Source organism: Stegodyphus dumicola, chromosome 2 (genome assembly GCF_044657685.1).
Source record: "Stegodyphus dumicola isolate Sdum_Otavi_A_Nest chromosome 2, ASM4465768v1".
Lineage (NCBI taxonomy): Eukaryota > Metazoa > Arthropoda > Arachnida > Araneae > Eresidae > Stegodyphus > Stegodyphus dumicola.
In genome coordinates this window covers 248,408,414-248,435,602 of record NC_140769.1, presented here as the reverse complement: position 1 = coordinate 248,435,602, position 27,189 = coordinate 248,408,414, and the positions used below count along the sequence as shown (strand labels likewise).

Genomic DNA, 27,189 nt, shown 5'->3' with positions numbered 1-27,189 from the left:
AATCTCGTAACTCCTCCCATTTTCCCCCCCTTTTTTCTCGTGAAGATAACCTGTCAACAACGAATTCCTTCATCTGAAAAGGTAAAAAGACTTGGCATAAATGCAGGATACTCGTAATTTGTGTTTACATTTCCGTTGCTAACGTGTGGAAGTACTTGTCAGTCTTTACGCTTTTCGTATGTTTTTATAATTATTGTGAGATGAGTAGCAGAGTGCAGCGTCAAAAAAACGACTGAGAAATATCCGTTGTTTTGCTGAAATGATGGATGAAGTCATACCCGGTATAATATCTTCTTATATTTTAAATTCACAACCTTGAATCTTTTCATATCTTAGAGGTACAGGCGCTTAGGTTATGTTTTTTTAATTACAAAAATCGAGAGATAAATTTGTGTAAATTGTGCAATTTTGTAAATGAAGAAAAGGACATTTATATGAATAAAAGCGTATATGACTTGGATTTATATTATTATTGAATATTGTCTTCAATATTATTTATTAGCTTGCAGTCATTATTTGTTATTATCTTATACCGTATGATGTATGTAATTTTTCGCATATCCTTAATACTTCGGAGTCAGTTTCTGCATACTTTCTGTTTCAGAACTCAATTTGTTCTTTGTATAGATCGATATACGGATAGATTTTCTTGTATATATCAGTGAAGAATTTTTCTTTCCCCATTAAAATAGTTTCTTGTTTCCTTCAATATTCAGTTGACCCCGGTTTAGTTCCAAATTCATTGCTGGGATAACATTCAACCCTTGTGCACTGCACGTTTGAGAAAATATGAGATGTTAATCCTCACAAAATGTAAAGATGTTTTATACTTCCTTATTTATAAATAAATTCTATAGACTCAATAAGTGCTGTCTGTATTTTCTGTGTTTGCTTTCTTGTCCAGTCTCCATCAAACAGTTAAATGTTCTGCTATTCTAGCGTTCACTTAACACATTAGATAGAAATAGGATTATTTTTTCCCATGTGTGCAATTCACATTCTAATGTTACCTGAAAATCGTTTCTCTTTTTATCTCCTTGAGAGGCAAAAATCGGTGATCTCACTTGGGACTTATTTAAATAATCTTGAAATGCGTATGGGGGAAAAGGTATGAAATTATAATAACATACAATAAGGCATAATTTTTTGTAACATACAATAAGTCGTAATTTTTTGCAGGAAAATTATGCATATAAATCAAAAGACTAAATTATTTGCTGAAAATGCTATGGAGAAATATGTGAATAAATGCAATATTCAGTTTAAGATTTAAGGCCTGGATCCTTGCCGTGATGGCGCGAATGATTTTGGTTGGCAATAATTACACCAATCTTGGTAACCCTACTTTAATACACTAGATACTCCATCCATAAATCCTTGAACTAAGGGTACTGTGCAGAATCGCCCATTTATATGCAGTGTATCGATGTATACATGGACCAAGTCAAAGGAGTGCATAATGGCAAGTTTGTGCAATTCTGTAATGTGTTTTTTTAAGTGAAAATAGGTCGATGTGTACATGGATACCAAGTTTGTGCAATTCTTTGATTTGTTATTTTCCAAGTTGGCGATTTTGAGAAACACGCGAAGCAGTGGGTGATTCTGCACTTTCCCAGTTTGTCGCCAAGGGTGTGGTCTCTCCTAGGATTTTACCGATTTAAGAAACCTGATTTCTAAATTTACCCAAGATAATTCAGATGATTTGATTTCTAAATTTGGTTAATCTTTGAATTATGGTAACTTGGCGATTTTTGGCGAAAATTTGGCAAACAACCCTGCTACAGCAACCATCTACTTTTTTTTTCGGCGCCATTTTGTCTTCACGAAGTAAAGACAGTTTTTTTTTTTTTATTTTTTTTTTTATTATTATTATTTTCTCAACATTTTTTCCAACAATCTGCTAGGTGAATTAGGCTTATGCTAGAAATTTCATGGAACAAAAGTGCTTAATCGTGACGAATATTAACTGCAAAATTGGGAGAAAGTGCAGAATCACAAACTTCTTGCTGCGTTTTTCAGAATGGCACATACACGGTAACCATGTACACGTCGACCTATTTTTACTTAAAAAAACATCCCAGAACTGCACAAAAATGGCATTGCGCACACTCTTGACTTTAACCATGTACACTGCTTTTTTTCTCATAAATTAGAAAAATTTGCAGGAAAATTTTGTGAATATTTAAAGTCGGTAAAAAGGACATATATGAAATTACCTGATCGTGAAAAAGTATATACCCTTTCCAAGGATGAACATTTGCACGTATAAAATAAGTAAAATATCCAAAAACTTTTCCCTCTAAATTATCTATTATAAACGTCACCTGTGAATTTATAGCACAAACATTAAAAATGGTTGCAAATACTTAGTGTCAAATATTTAAATTATTTCCATGCACATTTACTTCTACTGAAACGTATTTCAAAATGCTACAAATATATAATTCACAAAATAACTATCATTTAATTAAAATATAATTAAATTAAAAAACACTTCTTAAAATATAAATAAACACATACATTAAATTAATAAAAATTAACTTAAAATCTTAATTACTTTAAACTAATTCATTGCTAATAAACATTTTCCAATAATAGCATATAAATTTATTCCTTAAAATAATATCCTCAAATTATTAAAAATACTAACTTACCAAATCTTCTACAGAATCTTGAGTGCATGGTGGATCACAAAATGTCCATTTTCACTAAATTTCTTACACCGTCATTCAAACTTATCTGTAATATCCTTCCTTTCACACAATCTCTCTTTTATCTCATTTCATTCGCACATGTTAAAAAATTCATACTTATCCGCAATTAATCCTACACTCATACACCATTCAAGCAATTCTTTTGTATTATCAGATAAACGCAATAAAAATTTCAAATTCACTTTAGATAGAGCCATGGGATCCAAAAATTAAGCAACACTGTTTCACACAACACAGAATGAAGCTAAATACAAAATGATATAAAGTATTGCAGATATTTTTCCAAATTTCCCCCCTTTTCCGATTAAAGAGCTGTCATTCGTCCATAGATGTCACATGACGTCTCATGATCTCTCATTTCTCTCAGACAAAATAATCCATAATTGGAACTGAGTACTTATTGCCAAAGTCCTAGGTAGTAACCTGTATGGCCTACCAAAATGTCGCCAAACTGCCTGTTACCATATTCCAAAGATTAGCCCTAAATATATCCACTTTATATCACATTTCATTTAGGTTTACTTTTCTATTCTCATTATCAGAAATGCTAAATAATGAAACAGTGTTTATCTTAATAAATCAGTGGATGCCTTTTTAAGTAAGGCTAATCTTTGGAATATGGTAACAGGTAGTTTGGCGACATTTTGGTAAGGCGATAAAGGTTACTAGCTAGGACTTTAGCAGTGTACATGGATAAAGTCAAGAGTATGCGCAATGCCATTTTTGTGCAATTCTGGGATGTTTTCTTATGTGAAAATAGGTCGATGGATACCGTGTATGTGCAGTTCATAAAAATGCGGCAAGCAGTGGGCGATTCTGCACTTTCTCCCAATTTCGCAACTAATCTTCGTCATGATTAAGCACTTTTATTCCATAAAAGTTCTAGCATAAGCGTAATTCGGCTAGCAGATTGTTGGAAAAAAATGTTGAGTAAAAAAACAAACAAAAAAAAACAAAACAAAAAAAAAAAAAAAGCCTTTACTTCGTGAAAACAAAATGGCTTCAAAAAAAAAAAAAAAAAAAAAAAAAAACTAGCAGGTTGCTGTAGCAGAGTTGGTCGCCAAAAATTCGCCAAGTTACCATAATTCGAAGATTAACCTTAAGTAATCTTGATGTAACCAATTGTGCTTTTATCAAGTTTTTAGCCCAAAGGGGCAATTTGCCCAAAAGGGCTAGTAATTTCATTCTGGCATTTTGTTTTGGTTCTCTATAAATACCATTTCATTTTTCAGATTGTTGCCACCAAATATTAGGTCCGTGCATTATATTTAAAAAAATTAAAAAATAATAAAAAATCTGCATGAATATGTGTATGTTTCTCACACTGTGAAAAAAACGACAGTACGTAGAGACGTCAAATTTTGAATGACATAGTCCTCCACTCGAATATGGGCATCTGGAAGCCCAAATTTAGAATTTGTTTTATCATCTATTTCATATTTTGTAAATCTTCAATGAATTTTGACTAACAAGCTCAATGATTTCAAAGCAAAGAATGGCAACACTGTATAGAAAAAAAAAATACATTTTTTATCTCCAGCGCACAAGACTCTGCATAGAAAATTCTAAAGATATACTCTTTTAAAATTATTTTCTGATATTGCTGTTGAATTGAATTTTATGGTTTAAGTACAAGGAATATGATATTTAATAAATAAAGATAACACACAAAATATTACAAAAATGCCCCTTTGGGCTTAATATAAAATCTGAAGGCTTTCAGTGTTTTTTTTTTTTTTTTAAATTCTTTTTTCATCCAATGAGCTGAATTTGTGCTGCCAAGCTTGTTGAAAATATAGTGTCTGGTACTTAGAGACTGTGTGCAATTATTTCTTCATCCAAAAAGTAGAATTCAGTGAGATAATTATTATTTATAGTTTTTAAAGCTGCTAAGCATATGCTTGGTATGTTTTAAAACTACATTTGGTGTGTACTGTATTTATTCGAATATAAGACCGGCCTTTTCAGTCCAAAGGAGCGTTAGCCCAGAAGGACCATTAGTCTCGGAATGGCATTTTGCATTGAATTACTATAAATGGCTGTATCAGTTTTCAAATTGTTTTTGCAGTATTTTTGGTTCTAAAATTTAGTAGGATCTTATTATCAAATGCATTGACAAAAAAATTACAGAATAAGAGGAAAAAGTTTAATCATCATACAGTGCATTATAAATTATGCTATTTTAGATATAAGATAAACCACACATGTAATTATCATATATGTAAATTGCATAACTACTGTTAATTATAACTGCTGTATCTGAGCACTTTCAACTTAATCTTGCATCTACGATATTGATCATTAGTATGCCTGAAAACAAATAAGTAATATCAATTTAGAAGTCAAACATCAGAAATCAGCATTATAGTTGCAAATTTTCACAGGACTAGTTTGGATGGTTTTACTGAATCATCATCCTTAATACTGGAACCATACCAGGTTTGGTACTTCCCGGTATGGTTCCGTTACATAGATGATACTTTTACCCTGTGTGATGGTAATAAAGATGATTTAAATATAGTTCTTTCAATAATGAATTCCATTGATCCTGCTATTCAGTTCACATTTGAACTTGAGACATGCAATTCTCTTCTGTTCCTGAACATTTTGGTCATATGTAACACATCCAACTTCAGCTCTACGGTTTACCCTAAACCTTCGTTGGTTTTCCTTTCACCACACTTCAAATCATGTTTAATAACTAAACAAAAGTTAGCTTCATTTTATTCCTATGTTTTTTGTGCACTTCAAGCTTGCTCCTCCAAACTGTCTCTTGATCAGGAACTAAATTATTTAAAAGTAGTAGCTATTGACAGGGGCTTTTCACCCAATATTATTAATCAAGCAATTTAAAAATTCTCATCTCAACACACCAAAAGGCACACTTTTTTTATGAGATTATAAAAATTCTGTTGTCATTTCGTTCTTTCCATCAATTATCTATAAAGTTGCACGTATTTTGCAGAAATTTAACTTTCCGATCATTTATTCTCCCATCAATAAAATTCCGAGTTCCATACTCAAGGACCCCATTCCGGATATGAATTCCTGGGATATTTACAGGATTCCTTGCCAGTGTGGTTTAATTTACATTGGTCAAACTAAGAGAGCCTTAAAAGTTTGTGTTAAGGAACATGAGGCATATGTTAGAAAAAGAAAACACAGAAGCTCTCTGTTGCCGAGCATTGTTGGTCCAAAAATAATTTTTTCAATTTTTCTGCAGCCAGAATTATTCAAAAAATATCTTCCATTGGTGAATTATATTTTCTAGAGGCGTTTCACATTAAAAAAAATCTTCCTAGTTCCAGTTCATTTTTGCCTTCAGCCTTTAAGGAAATTATGTTTTAGTTCATGTTCGTCAATAGATGGCACCAGTAGCTTAACTCTTGTCCAGCCATTCTTATCTTATCTCATTCATTTGTGCTTTGGCAGCTGAGGATGATGGTTCAGTAAAAACCATCGAAACCAGTCCTGAGCAAATTTGTAAATATAACGCTGATTTTTGTTGTTTGACTTCTAAATTAATACTTCTTCAGCGTGTTATTTTATCTTAAGTAATAATATATCAATAACTTTTTTTTATTTCTTTTCTCAGATCATGGTCAACCTTATATTTAATCAGGTAGCATATCTTTCATTCTAATCAGAATCCAAAGTAATTCTCATGAGACATTCACTCACATTTTTAGCTCTTAAAATTTATTCTAAAAAATGTAAGTGGAGTCTTGTGTCCAAATAAATGCAGTATGTTATTATATATGTCTGTTAGGTTGTAGTTATTTCATGTACATTGTTTTTAAGTTATTTTTAGCCCAAAAGGACATTAGAGTGGAAGGGCTATTAGTCTCAAAATGAAATTTTGCTTCGAATCACTAAAGTGTTGAATCACTTTTGAAATTGTTGTTGTCTTGTCCATAATTACATGGAACAATGATTGTCGAAGCATACTTCTTTTCAAATTGTTGCCACCAAATATTATCACCCTGTATTACAGTTAAAGAAATTAAATAATGAAGAATTTGCATGAATGTATGTTATGTGTCTTGCATCGTGAAAAAAAAAACAGTACCTAGAGCCATCAAATTCTGATTAACATAGTCCTCCACCTGAATATGGGCACCTGGAAGCCCGAATTTTGATTTTCGAATTTGTTTTATTATCTGTTTCATATTTTGTAAAACTTTATCAAATTTTTGATTAAAAAACTTAACTATTTCAAAGCTAGCAGTGGCAACACTGTACGAAAGAAAACATTTATATTTCCAGTGCAAAAGGAGACTGTCTATCGGAAATTCTAAAGATATGCTGTTTTAAAATATTTTTACTCCAAATGTTCTCAAAGCATGTATGTGTGAGTAAATATAAAACACGCCTTTGGGCATAATATAAAATCTGAAAGTTTTCAGTCCCCCCTCCCCAATTGTATTAATTTTAACTGAGTAAGCTGATAGGAACATATTAACCAATGCAATGAAACTAAAAGCATTGGAATCTATTTGTTACAGAGCTTCTGTAAATCACATTATGCAGTGGAATTGAATATTTTAATAAACTGGTATGATTTTGGTACAAAGCAAAAATTTAGAAAAATTGAAATAACTTATTTTTAACCAAATAAATAAATGATTATAAATATTTGTATGCAGCATACTTTTTATTTATGATTTGTAAATGCTATTTTGTGTGCTTCTTTGGATTAACTAACTACTTACTTATCTAGCCGAAATGTAGTCTTATAAAGGTTGATTAATTTAAAATCTACCGTATTTGACATCTCTCTTCTTTGAGCTTTACTACTATTCTGTGAAATTACATGCCTTTCAATACTGTTTTCCTCTTCTATTGGAAATACTACTTATTTTCAATCATGTGCAAAAAAATTCATTATTAAGGGGAGAAAACAAAATAGAAGTAAAAGTATATGAGTCTGATAAAATCTGTTATTTAGACTAATCAATGCAGGGATAACTTATCTTAAAACAACCCTGTAAAATTATGAGATATACTTTTGCATCTCAGACGGATGGCATTTTTTCAAATGCTTTCTTGAAATACACTTGTCAGCAAAATTAAGAGAATTTGCACATTACGTCAAATTTCTGAAAAAGTAATGGAGATATTTTAATGAAATTAAGTATGAATATACATTTGTAACAAAGAAAGAGATGTGTCATTCAAAAGTCATTAGTGATAATCATTAATGAGCTTTAATGATAATCATTAATGATTATCACTAAAGCTCATAGTGCAGGCATGTCCAAAATTTACTTTGTGATATTGAACTGGAAATGAATCTAATATGGGATATGGTCCCCTCTCACAGCCAGACAGGTCATGCAGCGTGATGGCATACTGATCAGAATGAAATGGAGGAGTCTCTGTGGCAGTCAAACCCACTCCTGCAGCGAGGCTGTTTTCAACTTCAGGATGGTTCTCGGAGGGAGATGGTCAGATGAAATTACCCTCTCAAGAGCATCACAGACATGCTCTATAGGGTTAAGGTCAGGAAGATGAGGTGAATATCCTCATTTTCTATGTAATTGTTGATCAGCTGAGCCCTATGTGGGTGAGTGTTGCCATCCATTAACAGGAACCCAGACCAATCTGAGAAGTTGAACATAGGACTTTCAGATCTCCTCATAGTAGTTAGAGAGCCTTTGTCAAACACACACAGGCATGTGTGGCCATCCAACATAATGCCTGCTCAAACCATTAAACTTCCACCACCGTAATGAATCCTTTTTTCTGATGAAAGGAGGGATAGTATCATGTTCCAGGCTCTCCCCAGATACAGGTATGCCGAGAATCAGTGTCCAGACGGAATCTTGACTCATCTATAAAAAGCAGTGCTCCACGGAACTTTGGCCCAAGGCACATATTGTCTACACCATGCTAGCATGATCTTTTATGTGCTGTAGTGAGTTTTCTGACATATAGCCGTATCTCATGAAACCTTTGGGTAATTCTAGACCATAAAACTGGGGTTCTAGCAGCAGCATACAGCTCTCATTTGAGCAGTGAAGCTGTAGTAGTCCTTTGCTGGTGCACTGAGAGTGTCAAATAATGGTCCTCTTTCATTGTTGTGGATCTTGATCGACCTTGTCCAGATCTTCATGATATGGATCCAGTATTCTGAATGTTTCAACAAGTTGCAGACAATACTGGGCATTACATTGAGCTCTGTAGCCATTTGCTCTTTACCTGCTTGTAATTTGTCAATTATTCTCCATCATCTCATTACATCATCCATATGTTCATGGCTACTTAATTTCCCTAATACCTTGTAAAATTTACCCAACTCTTGGAAGAAACACAGTGAATGTCATGAAGGAATGCAAACACACAAATCACTGAAAAGATGTTATGCGCTTATATTTCCCTCACATCAAAGACATGCGCATGTACGCTTACATATTTGACTTTGAATGTTTGCATAATTTTTCAGGGGCATAATTAGTACCTTTGCTTCAATACTTTTCATAAAAAGTAGGCATAATTTGCAAATTCTCTTAAAAGGTCTCAGTCTTTTAGAAACAAGTAGGTGAATTGCCTAAGTATACAATATATATCTGCTCAAAGAGAGGGGTGCTTTCATGGAAAACCGTTTAAATTGAAGCTCAGTTGTTTTCGCACTACATAAAAGAAATAATATAGAAACTCCATACATTTGTCATGTTTGCTGGAAAACTAGTTCAGGAGAAATCATCAGATTTCAGCAGTCCATGTAGACACTCATATATTAGCACCACAAAAGGAATAAAAAATTATTTAATTTTTAAAATATTTGAACCCAGCTATACCTAGCACATAAGCAGTTCTTTTTGTTGTTTTTGTCTTTTTGTAGTTTTTCTGCCTGCCCTTTAATCTAGCAATATAGTATTGAGTATTGAATAAAATGAAATCTAGGAGTTTTCAATGAATGATATTTATTGTACTTTTAAAATCTGATGCAATTCAAATGCTGATAAAATTTACATAGATTTAAAATTTTTCTGCTGTTATTTCCCATTTTCCCAACCATCTCCAAAGTCATGCTGAGATTCTATAAAACTGTGCAATGCTATAATGTCATAAAATTTGTACAAAAATTTAATTTGTATTCTGTAACAGTTTGTTTATACATTTCACTGACATATAGTGACTATTCTCACTAATCCAATTTTATATTTTGTGTTGTCTTCACTTGAGTCTTTCCATCAAGAATGTTTTGTTTTGATAAAATCTTGTAAGCTTTGCCATTCTTGACTTTCTCCAAATGCACTTTGGTGTGTTTTTTTTTTCACTTCATTTTTTACCCTTCAGTGTCAGAAATAATTTCATGGAGACAGGCACGTTTACCTACTCATTGATGAATTTAACTTTAGGATAGCAGAGATCATTCTTTTCAGCAGTTAATTAGTATTAATCTTTTACCTTCATTCTAAGCCCTAACAGTGAAATTTGGTACATAAACAGCATGAGTTCCCCTCCCCCCAAATCTTTAGAAAATTTTTATCTTTTTCAATATTTATCTAAGAATTATTATTGGCAATTATGCATCAATATTAGAGTTCAATGTATTTTTTTCATTACAAATATTTTAAACCATAAGCATTTGTAATCTTTCATGAGTGTTGTAAATCACATCATTTCATGTTTTTATAAAACATTTGGTTTAGTTTATTTGTCTATGGCAAAGTATGCAAGAGCTATCAGATAAAGGAAGGAATGTTCTTCATAGAGAACTTTATGAGGGAAACTGTCTCATATCCACATTTTATAAGAGGAAAACCATGAAAACACCCATGCAGTCAGCCCATTCACCTGGAATCAAACTCAAGTTGAAGTACCAATGTTCAGCAACTTAACTACTTGGCCACTAGTGGGCCATGTCTTATAAAAGAAAAACATATTTTTAGTTTAACCTACTTACCTCATTGTTTTTAATTTAATATGTTATATGCTTAGAAAATCATATCTACATTTTCCTTAAGTAACTGCTTTCATTAACCTTGCTGTCAATTCATAAACTATGTAATCCAGTCTCTTGTTTGAATTCCTATTACAGTATATCAGTTATAGTGTTGAAATAGTCCTACTTCTTCTTGTGAAGCTTTTTACATGTTTTTTTATTCAGTTTTGAAAGTTAATCTGAATTTTTGATTTTGTTATATATTTTCTTTGCAATGAAATTAGTTTTTAAAAGTTGTATTTTTAAATATACATTTTTAAAATTAAAATAGTTATTGAACTCATTAATTAATTATATAAAACTGAATGAATATCATAAGTGTCTGAAATATATAATATCCCCCCAAAAATATATTTTTATTGTTATTGCATCTTGTATTGTTATGAATTACAGATATGGTTAAAATGATAAAAGTTTCAGTTTACACCCTAATCATTAATATACTCAAAATGATGTCAAACAGACATGAAACTTTTTTCCTAATGAATTAGCAGACCCTGCTGTATATTGTATCATAATTTCAGTAAAAATTTTTTTAATTAAACTGTTAATTTAAACAAACATTTTTTAACATAGAAAATTACTTATTCTATAATTTATAGTGGTATTCGCTTTCTTGTGATTGTAATTGCTTTATAAAAAGTTGTAAAATATCAGAAGTACTCCAAAATACATGACCATTCTCTAATTTAGAATAAATTCAGTACTTATGTAGTGTCCAGTCAGTATGAAATTGTTACCAAGTACTGCGATTTGGCACCCATTATGATTAAGTGTGACATAAGAACATATTCATAACATCTCTCTTCTATCTAATGTAACTCTGATTAGTTCTCAATATACCATGTTTTATTTTTTTCAACAAGGATATAAATTGACACTTATTGCTACATTTTCCCCTTGCATTTTAAAAAAAGAAAAAAAAAATTATTAAAATTTGTGACTTGCCTTATACAGATAACTAACACTAGATTATTTTCAAAGTTATAGAATCCTGCCATCAAAAAAGTGTGTATTAATAGACGTGATATGGTCAGCTGAATGTGGCCGACAAAAAAGTAATAGACTAGAACAATTCCTGCTTGAAGTTTGTTTTCATGTTGTTCTAAACAAAGCTTCTGGTAAAATCAGGTTTATCAGATCACTAGAAATTGACAAAAAATCTTTTTATGAAGCACAAAAGCGAAGTGAGGGAAATACTGTTGTTTATTATGTAAAGAGACATCGTTCTCTCAGAATTCACAGGAATAATTGATGCTACTCTGCTAGTTTTCATGCTTTACTGGTAGCCAATTCCATGATTGACAGGATAATAGGTAAGTGCCATAAGTTCTCTTATACTATTTTGAATCATAAAGGGATGAACTAAATCCAATTTATCACAAAAAATATTTATTAAAGACAATTTATTGAGGCAGCATTTATTTATTAAGGCAGCATTGATTAGTTTAATGTAAGAACATTTTTATATGGCATTCTAATTTGCAAAGACATGTTTCACATCTAATTTGCAAAGACATGTTTTATTTTATTTATTTATTTGTAAGATCACAATAGTCATCTTCATACGTGAGCTAACATATTCATTTAATAGACTTGGTAAATTTTAACAGTTTTAATTGATACTGAATTTTTCCCAAGAATCACAAACTTGCTACTTTCCCCTTATAATTTTAAACTCAAGTCTATGTTTGTTTTTAGCTACACGTAATGTTTATAATTTCTTTTTAAATAAATCAGTAGGTAATCCTCAACACATATGTCAATTTTGAAGCTTTTAACCTTATGCTTGCTGAATCTTTTGATTAATGATGTTATCAATATCCAGCAGTTGTGTTTTTGATCAACCAGTTATTAAGTCCATATTATTGATATCTGAATCACTCTTAAGTTCTGGGTCTGCAGAAGCTTTATGTTTAAGCCTCTGATAAATGAAATAAAACTTTTGGTGCAGTATTTTTCTTCTTTTCTCTGTTTCTTTGAATTGTGTTTTGCCTTTATTATTATTATCATTATTATTATGGATGGGGGGAGAAACTTAAAACTAATATAGTATTAAAACCTTAAAACTAATATACTATTATTTCTAATAAAATTTGGAATTCTATGTATTATAATATATAATTTTGCCTTTGAGAAAAAGCAAATAGCTCCATTTAAATAAAAGTTTTCCCTTTTTTTATATTAAGAATTTTAATTCTTATTATAAAAAAGTCAATTATCACAAACAATAAATATAACATTGATTATATTTATTGTTTGTGTAAGTTTTTTTTGCAAAATAATGCACTTTCATTGTAAATTCAGAACTATGTTACCTCAGATGAAACTATTTTTACAAAATCAATAATTAACCTTACTTCAGAAAAGATCAAAATCATAACAAATGGGTACTTTATGCACAAAATTAAATTTCCTTCACATTATCAAATGATGGTTATCCCTGCATATAGGCTCAAATGTACTTTGGAACTACTGCCACTATGCTATTATCTAGAAGGACAAACTGAAATAGCGTAAGTTACCCAATGCGTAATATCCTAAAAGTAAAGATGGCCTTACAGTGATTTTAGTTGCAGTAAAGGATTTTTTAATCTAAATTTGCTTTGAATTATGGAGTGATACTCTGGCTTGTTAAAAGCTGTTGAAATGGTAACATAAATATATGAAAGAAATGCACGCTAATATAAAATATTAAATAAGACAAAACCAATCTATAGACTGGTTTCAATTTTACAGAAGAATTCTGAAAATTTTGAGCTTAGTAATAGAACAGTGTTGCTGTTGAAGGTGTTATGTGAGTTTGTCTTAAAATTCAAGAAAATGTTCTATGAAATCAGTCTCAATCAAATGTAGAATTGTTCCTAATTTTAAAACTCCACATAATTATAATTTTACGATTAATTAATTAAACACTAATGATTTACGATAATTAATGAAATTGCATTAATAAATGTAGCAGTGTAAACGAAAGAGCTTTGAATGAGCCATTACATTCTGATGCATTTGAGAACTTTTGAGATTAATTTTGGAGGCGAATAGATTTCGGAATTGTAGATTTCTACAGAAGAATGGAATTTTTATGCAATGTTTAGTATTATGTGTTATAGGTTCATAAAACTCTGAATAAATGCACCAGAGGAAGATAAAAATGTAAATTTCCTCCTGCCTTCTAATTTCAGAAACAAATAGTGTTTAAAAATTGAGGCTCATTTGTGACTGAAAACCGGCAACTTTGAAGTTCTGTACGCTCAGTAGAATGAGCGTAAAAAATCACAGTGTTGATTGTCATAGATTTTATTTTAGCAGAAGAGGTTTTAGCGGTCAAAACATGATCATCTTCTTCAACTGAAATTAAATAGAGAACGGATACCTTAAGAAATAGATAGAAAAAATTTTGAGAACATACTTGAAAGTAGACGCACTGGTAATGGAAATGAAAAAACAGTGAACAGAACCAAAGGTCCAAGGATTATAATTTACGGAGTACCTATTCTTAAGAACCATCTGCCTCCAAATCAGAATAAATTAAAAATGTGCAAAAAGGAGAAAGAGCATAATGATAGTAATGGAAGAAACAGCAGGAACCACACGGCGTAAGAAAGTTTAAGGTAGGAGAAAGAACAAAAATCATATTTATTTTATTTTATTTTATTTTATTTATTTATTGTGGTTTTTAAGATTTTTTTATAATTTGTGTTTTTCTTCTAAAAGAACCAAAGGAATCTAGGGATAATAAACATAATCAGAAATGATATTTTTATATATGATTGGGGAAAGTGGGTTAGATTATTCTAATTTAATATCTTAAACGGAATGTACAAATATAATGTAAAAACACGCAATTTGATAATAAGCAAAACACAAAAGCTTAGTAGGGAAACCAAGCTTATTCACATGCGCTCAGCCAAAATAAGCCCAATAAAGCCGAAAAGGAACATATGATATCTAAAGTTAGAAGTTTAGCAAAGAGATATTTGGGTTAACGGTTACTGCTGTCCCGGTCTTGAAACCTCACTAATGACTTCAGCAAAAAAGGCAAAATTAACATTGATAGTGGAAGATCATTTCAAGAGACATGGGCAGAATCATTTAGAGTTAATGAACACAGTAGGAAAGCATTAAGCTTTCTTTGCGAGGAAAGTGTTGTGTGTCACACATCAAGTGTCAAGCAGCACTTTAAAGGCTCGTTTCCACTACTGCATAAGAACGCGTTGCGTCAATTGAAGACACGCCTACGGCATCCGTACAAGCGTTTCCACTGCTGCGTATCCGTAAAATATTTTCATTTTCCACCGCTAGGTGTCACTGTAATATTTTGGCGCCAAACAAGCAGTTCGCGAGTTACGACGCTGAACATCTGAATTTTTCCCGCTTAAGCGAGTATTGTTTGTTTTCGATTTGATATGGAATTTTAGATAAGTAAGGTTATAATGCATATTATGAACATCACGAATTCCATAGAAGCTGAAATAAATTTTTAAAAAAAATTTGTGTTTCTAGAAGCCTTAAATATTATGAAATAATATATATATTATTAAAACTAAAATGTACTGTTAGTGAAAAAGTAAACAAATAAATAACATAAAATAAAAAAATTAAAGGGATTAAAAAATAGTTGGTACTTTAAAAGTACAGAGCAACTGTAAGGAAAGGTTCACAATATTTACGCAAAATTTGCTATGCTTGTATACCGCTGACTTCAGGGTCATAGCTGGATAATTTATTAGAAATCTCGTTTGTTTTAAAATGCACTATGGGCAGTTATATTTTATACATAATCCATAAAACATTATTTTTAATTTAAACATTTTTAATTCATATCTCTTTTTATACAAGAAGTTATAAAAATAAGATTTTTCTCTTTATATATACACACATTAGGTAAAGAAAATGGAAATATTTAATTAATTAATTCCTGCGCTTCTGCAGGAGAGGACTGAATTTAAAAGCAATTATTATAGTAATTTTTTGTTAAAAAAATGTTTAGGGCATTAATACTGTCTCATGTTATTTGGAATGAAAGTTTAGAGTCGTAAACATCCCAAAGTCTGAGCACATGTATATACATTCACATAAAAGTGAAACGAAAATATATATATATATCTTCAGGGTTTCAAAATAAATTAAATTTAAATAATTCTCTTGCGCCATTGCTGCAAGGAATGAAATTTGAATTTAACAAACATTTTCTATTCGTAAAAATTAAAAGTTAATTAAATTTAAATGAAATTTAATGCAAACAAATAAAGGATTAATTATTGCTGCGAACTAATATACAATATCATTTAAATTCTGAGAGCATATGTAAATCAAGTGCAAGTATCAAAATCCATGAATAAATATATAATTCCAAAAATTTATTTATCCTATTATTCACTTATGCATTTTTATAAGTTTTTTAGAATTAAATCTATCCTATTATTCATTTATGCATTTTTATAAATTTTTTAGGATTAATAAGCTATCCTATTATTCACTTACGCATTTTTATAATTTTTTAGGATTAATAATCTATCCTATTATTCACTTATGCATTTTTATAATTTTTTTAGGATTAATAATCTATCCCTTTATTCACTTACGCATTTTTATAAATTTTTTAAGGATTAATAAATTTTTGGAATTATATATTTATTCATGGATTTTGATACTTGCACAGCAATAATTAATCATTTCTTTGTTTGCATTAAATTTCATTTAAATTTAATTAACTTTAAATTTGCTTTTTACGAATAGAGAATGTTTGTTAAATTCAAATATATATGTACAGGATATGCTTTAAATTAGTATTATATAATTTTCAAACTTTTTTGCGGGAAAAATTTAAATAAATAAGAGCATAAATAAAACAATATATTTAATGCATATAATAATAGAAATAAATTATAAAACACGAATATACATCAAATTGGAATAAAAAGGTAAGAAAGTTGCAGACATGGTGTAAAAAGCGTATGGGATTCGAACTCACGACTCCAAAAAGTGGACATCGTTACCATCAGCTTTACCACTAAGCTAGGATTACACGTGAGTCGCATGCATATTTTGGGTTATATACATCATCAAGTAAATCAATTCTTAAAACTTAAGTTTTTTGGTCCTATTTCAGTGTGCTATTGTCTGAAAAATTCACCAGAGTTTGTTCTTCAGCTTCTAGTACATTTTTTGGAAAAATTATCTTTTAAAGTGGCGTTCCGATTGAAGTTAAACGGGCTGCTAAAAATATATTTCATGTGCTTACAAATATGTGTTATCCAAAAAGATATATTTATAAAGGGAAATACAAAATTAACATACTCTTCAATGAACTGGAGTATTTAAAAGGCTATCAAATTTAATTTATAATTAACGTTCTTAGTTTTTACCTGTTTCAAAAGAAAAAAATAGCAAATCTTTTAATCATATCTAATTTGCTATAGCAGTTTGATATAGTCAGACATTCATTTTTATTAAAGCTAAATGAGTATGCAGAACTAAAAAATGATTATCAGAACAAATTTTGCTATTTCATGGACTTGGAATTATAATTTTTGCTGCTGATTTTCTTGAACGAACAAGTACTGTAGTTGCAGTTATCTTGTTTTTCTTATCTTCTTTTAACTAAATTCAGCTGATTGCTATCTTTTTCAGCACGCAGATTTCTCGCTATAATGTTAATTCAGAAATAAGTATTTTTTAGCAAAACGTTCTTCTAAGCGAGCGTTCATCGCTCTTCTGCCGCCATTAATTTTTAGTGACTACACATCATTGCTCCTTTTTCACCACGTGACCCCAACGCAACCGCAGACATACGGATAGAAGTTGAACATTGTTGAACTCCATCCGTATGTATTCCGTCACCGCACACCGACCGGATTGCAGATGTCAATCAAAGTGAATTCGCTCGCTGATTGGAGAAACGCATACGCACCGCAACGCATACGCAGCAGTGGAAACGGGCCTTAACACCAACCACAAGATTGTTCCCGAAGTTAATGAAGCTGAACGGAAGGTGTTTATTGAAAATAAATTGAGAATTTATAATTACCAGAAAGTTGGTTTTTGCAATTATTCCTCCCCCCCCAAAAAAAAACAAAAAAAAAAAAAAAAAAAAAAACATATAATAACGGCCAGCTTTCAAATTTCGCTGTGCCTAGCAAAACATGGTAAACCGCTGATCTCCGATGAGGATTTAATCAAAGAGGTTTTGGGCACGCGCTCCCTCCCCCTCCAAAAAAAAGAAAATTTTGGGCACGCGGCACCAAAAAGGTTCGCCACCATTGATATAGATCTTATTCCTGATACAAATTCTTCGGGATATAATAGCATTCCTTCTCAGTGCGGCTGGAAATGTGTTGGGCAAACTATAATTTAAATTTTCGCACGGGGGAGCACAAGTCTCATGTTCGAAAAAAGGAAACAAAGAAACAATGCTGGGCAATTTGTTGGACTATAAACCATAAAAGTTTTTCATTATATAAGTCACCTAAGAAACCTCTTCAGTTGGAGAACCTAGAGTTTTTTTCTTATCTGTAATAATCTCCCTGCAGTGGTTTAGTCAGTGACTTAATTTTTTTCAAACTTTCCAAAAAGTTAAAAATCAAATTAATTGGTTTTTCACACCCACATATAAACAGACCATTTTTTGTTGCACGTTCCCTTCTGAAATGGCACCATTTACTTCTACCCTTTCTTTTCCGCTGTTATTTTCTTCTTAAATTTAGAGAATGTTCCTGAAATTTCGCCAATTTGTCTGTGGTACTTTTGTGTCATTTAGTTACAACTGAAAATGGTGATCGTGTTTGCTGAAGGTGCTTCAGCTAAAATAAAATCTACAAATAAATCAACGTTGCGTTTTCTTTCACTCAGTTTTGCTTGTCATGTCATTTTTTCTCCACTCAGCAGAGTGGCTAAATCAGTCACAGAACAAAGGCTTAAATCGCTGTCTAATAACCCCAGTAGCAATGCGAACAAGCTAGCCTAAACTCTTCATTAATCCATAGATTCTTGAAGTCTTTTGTTTTTAGATAGCTAAGGGCAGAGAAAAAATTTAGAAATATCGGTCCTTTCGTCCCGAACAAGTATTTTCTGAAAACTGCTCAGTTAACCAAAAGTCTTTTATAGTCATATTTCAGCAGTTGTGAACAGTCTATAATATCTCTAATTTTTTGTAGACTATTTTCACTATTCTAGCGCCTATTTATTAATAATTTTCAACGCAACAGCAGCGCATAAAAAAACAAATATATATGTGTGGGGGTGTGTATAATAAATTTAGCTGTTTCTCTTCCTCCTTTTTTTAATTATAGGCATTCGTGCATATTGCAGTTATGTTTATTAAAGCAAAATATTTTTTGCCTAATGGTAACTATTCATTTGGTTTTTAAATTTTGTTATCAATTTTACAAAGATGTCAGGAAGAAATTATCTTTGTGAAGCAAATTTAAATTATGAGGAAGAAAATTTTATGCAATACCTTTGTATGCATAATAATATGATTTATTTTCCAATATCTATATGACTAGCTTTTTTTTTAATGGACAATGCTCAGTATGTTTTTTTGTGGTAAGAGTGATTCTAGTTGTGACGCTCTAATTTCTGAAAAAGTAAGAAAATTAGTAAAATGTGAATGACTAGGATAGAGAAGCGCTAAGATCTATAATTTAGAAACTAATGGTTAGTTATTTTATGCTTTTGTGCCTAAGGAAGATATGATTTCACCGTAATTTCAATTTTTAAAAACAAAGTTACAGAATTTCCTAGTTTAAAAGCCTTAGCTATGGCTAGGTATTCTCCGATATAGGCGATCTATACTTAAATGTGTAGTTACTTTACGGACCTATAGGTGGCGCCACTAAAATTGTTGTTTTTATACATTTTTTCTTCCGCCATTTTATTGCACGTTCAAAATGAAAGCTAGGGATTTTTTTTTTTTTTTTTAGTTAGATTAGCTGGTTTAAGTATTTCAATGAACTACTCGTTATTAATATAACTGAGAGTAAGTCCCTAAATGTTATGGGCATAGATTATATCAAGAATTTCACCTATACAGTGACTGAAACAGGTAAGAGGTAAGATAAAATACACTCGATTTTGTACTGCTATATTTAGTTGTTTCAAAACCTATCTACAAACAATTTGTTGTAAGCAGAGTGTTGAAAAAAAAAAACGGAGATAATGAATTTAAGAGAGATAAATTAAACTTATGCCGCTTAAGATAAAAATTATTTCATTTTTCTTCTAATTTCAACTGTTTGTAATGTAAACATGAAATTTATTTGAGAGTAAATTGAAAACAAAGATTTGAATACAGCATTTAAAAGCTCTTCGCAAAGTAAATTTGAAATTTAAATTCGAGTAAATTGATAACACACATTCGAAGACAGCATTTAAAAAGCTGTTTGCAAATTCAACAGAAAAATTTCACGTGAAAACAGAATTGCTTTTACAAACAGAATAGTCGGAAAAAGAGGTTGGCCGCTATCTATAAGGTATAAAATTTAGTATAATTTAGTCCTAAGTTTATCCCGCTTGGGATAAACTTAGGACTGTGAGAGGTTGAATAAACCAAGCAGGTTAGAATACGGTTAGGAAGGGTCTATTCCAGAGGTGGGAAACCTTTTTACCATTAGAGGCCACTTTTAAATTAGGCAGCAATAAGAGAGGCCGCATAAGCTGATTGACCTAAGAAAGTGACTTTTGTGAAATTATTATAGTTTTTCTATAGATTTAACAATTTATTGCATTATATAGAAAAAATAAAATATAATACTACAAAATTTTAAATATAATATACATATAAAATAATATAAAAATATAAAAAATAGAATAAAAAATATTTTTTTATTCACTAAGTTAGTGACTTATTTGGCTTTGTTTTTTGTTTGACAGTAATTGTATATTTGGATCAAGCTCCGTAACACACAGCTTTAATTGATCCTCTAAATGTGCATATGTAATTTGCGTTCTTAAATTTTTTTTGTATTTTTGACATGAGAGAAAATGTTGTCTCGCAACACTAGGTACTTCCGAAGCAGGAAAGTAAACGGCGAGCATGTTCTCGAAGGCATGGATATTCAACAGCATTTTTCCAGATTTCTATGGGATCCTTTTTAGCGTTAAAAAGGGATTTGATGATACTATCTTCCCCTAAATCAATTAACTCCATTTGTAGTTCTGCAGGAGCCTCGGATATATCTATTAAATGTGGTTCAAATGCCAGTTTCATAGCAGGAGTGTGCTCGTCAAAATCAGAAAATCTATTAGTATACTCTTCTATTAAACAATCCAAGACACCTACATATTCATCGAATATTTTATTTTCACAGTTCTGCTCATTTAACATTTTAGCTAGCTCCGGGAAGTGTTGTGCAGATATTTCCGATCGAGAAAGCAATGTTTTGAAAAAGGATAATTTTTTTCTAAACGCTTGGATCTTTTGCCACATTTCATAAATATACCTCGCTTCACCTTGCAGGCAAATATTTAAATTGTTTTGTTTTGTCATCATATCAGACAAAAATGCAAGGTTTCTGAGAAATACTTCATCTGATAGATCACATTGTTTTCCTTGTTCTTTATAAAAGTTTAAAATTTGTCGTCGTAAAGACAAAACTTTTATCAAAACCTGACCTGTTGATAGGCCAGCGAACTTTGCAGTAGTATGGCAGGTCAACACTATACGTTTCCTCATCTAAAGAGAGCATCTGCCGAAATTCACGATGACGCATTCTATTTACGCGAATATAGTTGACAATGGCAATGGTTCTATCCAGAGTGTCTTGCAAAATGGTAGATTTTGCGCAAAGATTTTGCTGATGCAAAATGCAGTGAAATGATATCAATTTTTTCAAGTTTAAGTTTCCCTTTTTTAACAAAGCAACGAATCCTTCTTTTTTGCCTCTCATGGAAGGTGCGCCATCGGTGCAGACACTGACTAAATTACTGACATTCAATTGTAATTTATTACATACTTCTTTGAAGTTTTCGAAAATATCGGCTCCGCGAGTTCTTCCAGTTAGTGTACCCAACGCAAGTAGTTCTTCGTAACATTGAAAATCTTTAGTTATAACACGAATAAAATATAAAACTTGTGCCGAATCTGTTTTATCAGTGCTTTCATATAAAGCAATTGAAAAATAAACATCTTCATTTTGTATAATTGCATGAAGTTGCTCTGTTACATTTTGCGCTAATTCGTGCTGTCGATCTGTTACAGTTCTTCTTGAAAGAGGTAATTGGCACTAAAAGATGCCTGCTGATGATGCTTCTCATTTTTCAACTTTTGAAGTGCAGCTTTTCGTGATTCACCTTCTAAAGCGAAATATTTATGTTCTTTATGAGTCAAATAGTGTTTATTTGCATTCGCTTTTTTTAAAGTATTTAAAACTGTATTGCACAACAAACACATCATTTTATCTTTCTCAGCAGTAAAGAAAAAATCTAACTCCCATTCTACATTAAATGTTCTGTTTTCATCACCTAATTTTCTTCTCTTACTATTTGACATGATGGATAAAAAAACGAATATCAAATAATATCTTTAACAAAGTGTGTACTTTCTAGAAATACAATAAAACCGTGTACCTGTTATAAGCACGGGATTTTTCGCGCAACTGCCATGGCGTTGATGTACAATAGTTGTTTGAAACGAACTCAACCATTTTGTACTAGGTGGCAAAGGGCCGCACAAGAACCTCGCGGAGGCCGCAGGTTCCCCACCTATAGTCTATTCTAGCCTCCTCGGAATAAACAGTCTTGAATTTCATATGCAAATGAACCAGGAACTAGTCCTTCTTGGTGACAGTGCCGAGTGTTATTAGACTGTTCAGGATTGTCAATTCGATAAGAGTTCAAACTTCGTCGAATACTGAGTTTTCTCCGTGTAACTAAGTATGAATCAATATCCTTTTTTAATCCTAAAGTACCTTGGAGACATCCCTCCAGCCCTTTAAAGAGATGCTCTGCCTTCGTCAGATAATTAACTAACATTACTATGGATGTCTCTTAATGAATTCAGAAAATAAGTGAATATGAATTAAGACAAAAGTATCCGAATCATTCTAAAAATACCGAATTAAATATTGAAAATTAAGTACTTGTATTGTGTGTGTGTGTGTTGACGTCTATAAAATAATTTCATATGTCTTAATTGATTTTTGCAAAACAGTTCAGTATTGCTAATTTCTCTCTTTTTTTTAATTGATAATATTTGTAAAAGTGTAAATTTTTTTATGATTTGCTTATTATGGTAGTATAATTTTGAGACAGAAAATTACACGCTGCTTTTAATATAATAATAATAAAAGTAATTTAATTTGCACAATAATAAATAAAGCGTAGCTGGACAAGCAACTATTGTAACAAAAATAGATCGTTAATAATATGCATTTTTTGGTATCAATATTAACAATAGAATAAACATTATTTTGTTTTTCGTTGCTGTAAGGCCCCGTTCAGACGAGGGCGTAAAGGGCATAAATGGTTAAATCCGAGCTCTGTTGCCAAGGCAACCAGTCACTGCTACGTCAGAGAATCTGGTTTAGGCGTCACCATCGAGATGGAAAATATTTGACAGCTTCATAAATTCCTAATAATTCGCGATCGTAAGTGCTGTATCTGGTTCGTGCTGATGAGAGGTTTTTAGAAAAATATGAAAGTGGGCTCCATAATTCTTGATCTTTCCGTCTTCCCCCCCCCCAATTACTTTTTTGGTTGTTCTTAAAATACAAAACAATTATTATCAAAAATAGCTTCTTAGTGTTTAGAATATTTTTAACCTTCATTTTCATTTAAGTAGCTGTGTTAAAAATTATTAATATTGTTGCGAATTTTGTATTTAGATAATTACATGCTGATAAATACATGCTGATGATTAGATAATTACATGCTGATAATAAGCCGTTTTGAACAATAATAAATAAAGCGCAGCTGGACAAGCAACTATGATAACAAAAACAGATCGTTAATAATATAAATTTTTTGGTATCGATATTAACAATAGAATAAACATTATTTTGTTTTTCGTTGCTATGAGTTAGCAGGCTGGCAACGTTGAGTCGTAGTAGGCAGGTCGCCACACTTATGATACACATTTTTCTTGAAAGTTACAGAATATTATATAATAATAAAATATATTTCATTTCTTATTATTAGAAAGGTAAAAAGCAGTGATATAAGACGTACAAAATATTTGAATTTTTCATCGTTTCTCATGAGCTTGCTGCATAAGCTGCTTTGTGTTTTCTTTTTCATGCCTTATATAGCTGATCTTCAGTTCTGGAATATATAATTTGTATTGCTGATCTTCAGTTCTGGAATATATAATTTGTGATGCATGATTTATGTGCAACATATTTAATAAATTTTTGCTTCAGAATTGATGTAATGAAGTGTATGCGAAGATTTCTGTGATAACTTTTTTAATTTTTTTTAATCATGAATTATTTTTTTGCATATTTTATAGATATTCTGGAGTTTATGTCGTCATTTTCTGCGGAGGATTGGAATTCAACTCCTAGATGCTTCTCAGAAGGTGATAATGAAGTTGAAATTATTCGGGAATTGAAAACTGACCTAAACAAACATCGATGTTATTTATGCTGTCAAGGGGATTTCTTAGTAAATAAGATGTTACATTTTAGTGGAATACTGAATAATGATTATAAATTTGCTTGTGAAACTTGTGATAAAAGCTTTAAGTGTAAATCTGCCCTCACTAAGCACAAATATCAGCATGTTGGTACTAATTTTGAGCGAAATCAAAATAAGCAGAATAAACGTGTCCAAGTAAGAGAAAATAATCAGAATAAACGTGTCCGTGTAAGAAAAAATAATCGGAATAAACGTGCTCATGTAAGAGAAAATAATCCGAATAAACGTGTCCATGTAAAAGAAACGAATCAGAATAAACGTGTCCATGTAAAAGAAAATAATCAGAATATACGTGTCCATGTAAAAGAAAATAATCAGAATATACGTGTCCATGTAAAAGAAAATAATCAGAATAAACGTGTCCATGTAAAAAAAAATAATCAGAATATACGTGTCCATGTAAAAGAAAATAATCAGAATATACGTGTCGATGTAAAAGAAAATAATCAGAATAAACGTGTCCATGTAAAAGAAAATAATCAGAATATACGTGTCCATGTAAAAGAAAATGAACACGTATCGGTGATGTGCAAATTTTGTTATAAAATGTTTAAAAGTACGAAACAGATACAACGACATTATGAATGTAAACATGGTGCTATAACTCGTGTCTGTGAAGTATGTAAAATAGTATTTTTTAATTTTAATAATTTTTGTCAACATTGTTTGAATCATACAAGATTGGAAAGAAAGGAAAATGTGTGTAAAGAATGCGGAAAACAGTTCCTGTGGAAAAAGAGTTTAAAACTGCATCTAAGCACACATTCTTAATGTATGAATTGTATTTGAAGTGTTAATTTTTATAGTTTAATGAATTCAGACATGAAATGAGAGTATGCATTTGTAGATGAAATTAAGAAATTATAGATAATTTTTGTTGTATATCAGCTACAGAATTTCTGTTGTAAATATGAAATTTGTTTTATACGTTGTAAATAAATTTCTGAGTTTGCAATGAGGAAAGAAGAAAAAAGAAGAGATATGTAAAAATGTTGTTTCTCAAACTATGAAGTTGAAATTATTATTCTCTTATGTAAATATGTGCATTATTAATTGCAGAATGCAAAGTATGTTTTCTTTTTCCTAATGTTTTCAATTTTGAAATTTCATTAAGTGATAATTTTCCCCTCCGTGATGAGAGTTTAAACTGAATGTATATTAAAACTCTTCTTTAAATAAAATTTACCACCATATCGGGTTGAAAGCGTCTCTTCGTGTTATTATTCTGTACAGTAAACAAACTCCGATTTCTGTCGATTTTTTAATAGCTTTGATGGAAACAATGAGTAATACAAATCATAAAATTCTGATTATTTCAGACACCTTTTATATAACTTTAGATTTTATTTAACTTATTATAGAACTTTGAAAATTTGACTTGCTTTATTTACGCCCTACCATGTTTCTACTTTGTAATTGGTTGATTTATTTCATCGTTGACATTCGTGCATGAATTTATAAAAGAATAGATCAAAATGTTATAATGTTCGTTAAAAGTATACTGTCATGTGTGTAAGAGTTCGTAATGGATTGATTTCTCACAGAACCGATGACAGCTTGATAAAATGTATTCTCTCGAAAGGAACACTTCACATTTCTGGAACTTCTTCCCAAATCATCGCCAGCTTGGCGCTATCTCGCCAGGGCCATTTACCTGAATGTAGGGACTTGGCCCTGTAATCGTATATCCCAGCGAAGCTTTTCATATTACCTAATACAACGGATACTACAATTTCGTTAAAATTATTTATATATACAAAATTCATAACACTACTTAACTATTTCGTTGTTATTTTATCTGAATGAACGCTAACATATTCGTCTTTTGTGGAAACTATGTTGCAAGGTAAGCTTTTAGCGTTCTTTTCATTACGTGTGCAAAACTAACAATTCAAGTTATATAACGAGGTTTTGTATAAAATGAAAACACTTTTTTTCCATATCAGATGGATCCAAAGTAAGTCAATCCGTACACATTTTGTTTCCAAAATTCTTACTGGTACACCATAGGTCCATCTATAGTGAAATGAACATTAATAAGTTGTAAGAATGATTGCGGCTCTCATAAAGGAAAATTAAGAAATTTTAAAATTTATTATTAAATTTGCAAGAACGCCGAATATAAAAAAAAATGGTTTGCTACAAAAATGTGCAGCATTATCTTATTGTTTTGAATGGACATCGCAAATGCGCTAACGTACAATAATTAAGCTATATGATAATCCGCAACAGAATGTCAAAGATGGATATAAACTAAAATGGCCAGATTTTTCCGAAGCCAACGTGAAACAAGACAGCTTATTTGAAACAGTTTCTCTATTTTGTGAAGGTGGTCGTCCTACAGAGTGTGACTGTTAGTGTTCAATGCCAATATTTGTTTGCATTCTCAGAAATGCTGCCACTTTTAAAGGGAGTCGCCTTGAGAGATTATGGGAAACATATTTTCCATATTTATGCTTAGTCAAATTTACTAAAACACATAGATCTTCCCATATAAATTGGTCTCATAGGGACATATTAAGACTTTTAGAGGCCCTAAACTCTTAAGACATTTTGGTGCCCCCACATATATTTGAATTTGTTGTTTCCCTATTTCTTCCCTATTGATCTTGATTTAGCAGTATCATTAATTCCATGGTAAAACTGGCAACAGAAAATTGTTGTGGTGTCCTTTTTCAGTGAATCCTTAAGCATTTTTCTGTAGTGCGCTTCCTTGATGCCCTAAGCACGTGCTAATTTTGCTTAATGGTTAACCCAGTTCTAATCCCATGGTCTCTTGAACTTGAAACAATGAGTAATACAAATCATAAAATTCTGATTATTTCAGACACCTTTTATATAACTTTAGATTTTATTTAACTTATTATAGAACTTTGAAAATGTGACTTG

General features: G+C 31.1%; 1 protein-coding gene across 4 annotated transcripts; it reads left to right on the top strand.

Annotated features, from left to right (window-relative positions):
* The first annotated feature begins 59 nt into the window (after nt 1-59).
* On the top strand, nt 60-25,504 carry LOC118196027 (uncharacterized). Of its 4 annotated transcripts, none has more exons than XM_085811992.1 (2): nt 60-81; nt 24,113-25,504. In XM_085811992.1, the coding sequence occupies exon 2, from the start codon at nt 24,127-24,129 to the stop codon at nt 25,069-25,071; it is 945 nt and encodes a 314-aa protein (XP_085668118.1). In that variant the 5' UTR covers nt 60-81; nt 24,113-24,126; the 3' UTR covers nt 25,072-25,504. The 4 variants fall into 4 exon arrangements, with proteins under 4 accessions (XP_085668118.1, XP_085668116.1, XP_035223278.2 ...); XM_085811990.1 differs by lacking the exon at nt 60-81 and adding an exon at nt 89-281; XM_035367387.2 differs by lacking the exon at nt 60-81 and adding an exon at nt 19,602-19,711.
* The last annotated feature ends 1,685 nt before the right edge of the window (nt 25,505-27,189 follow it).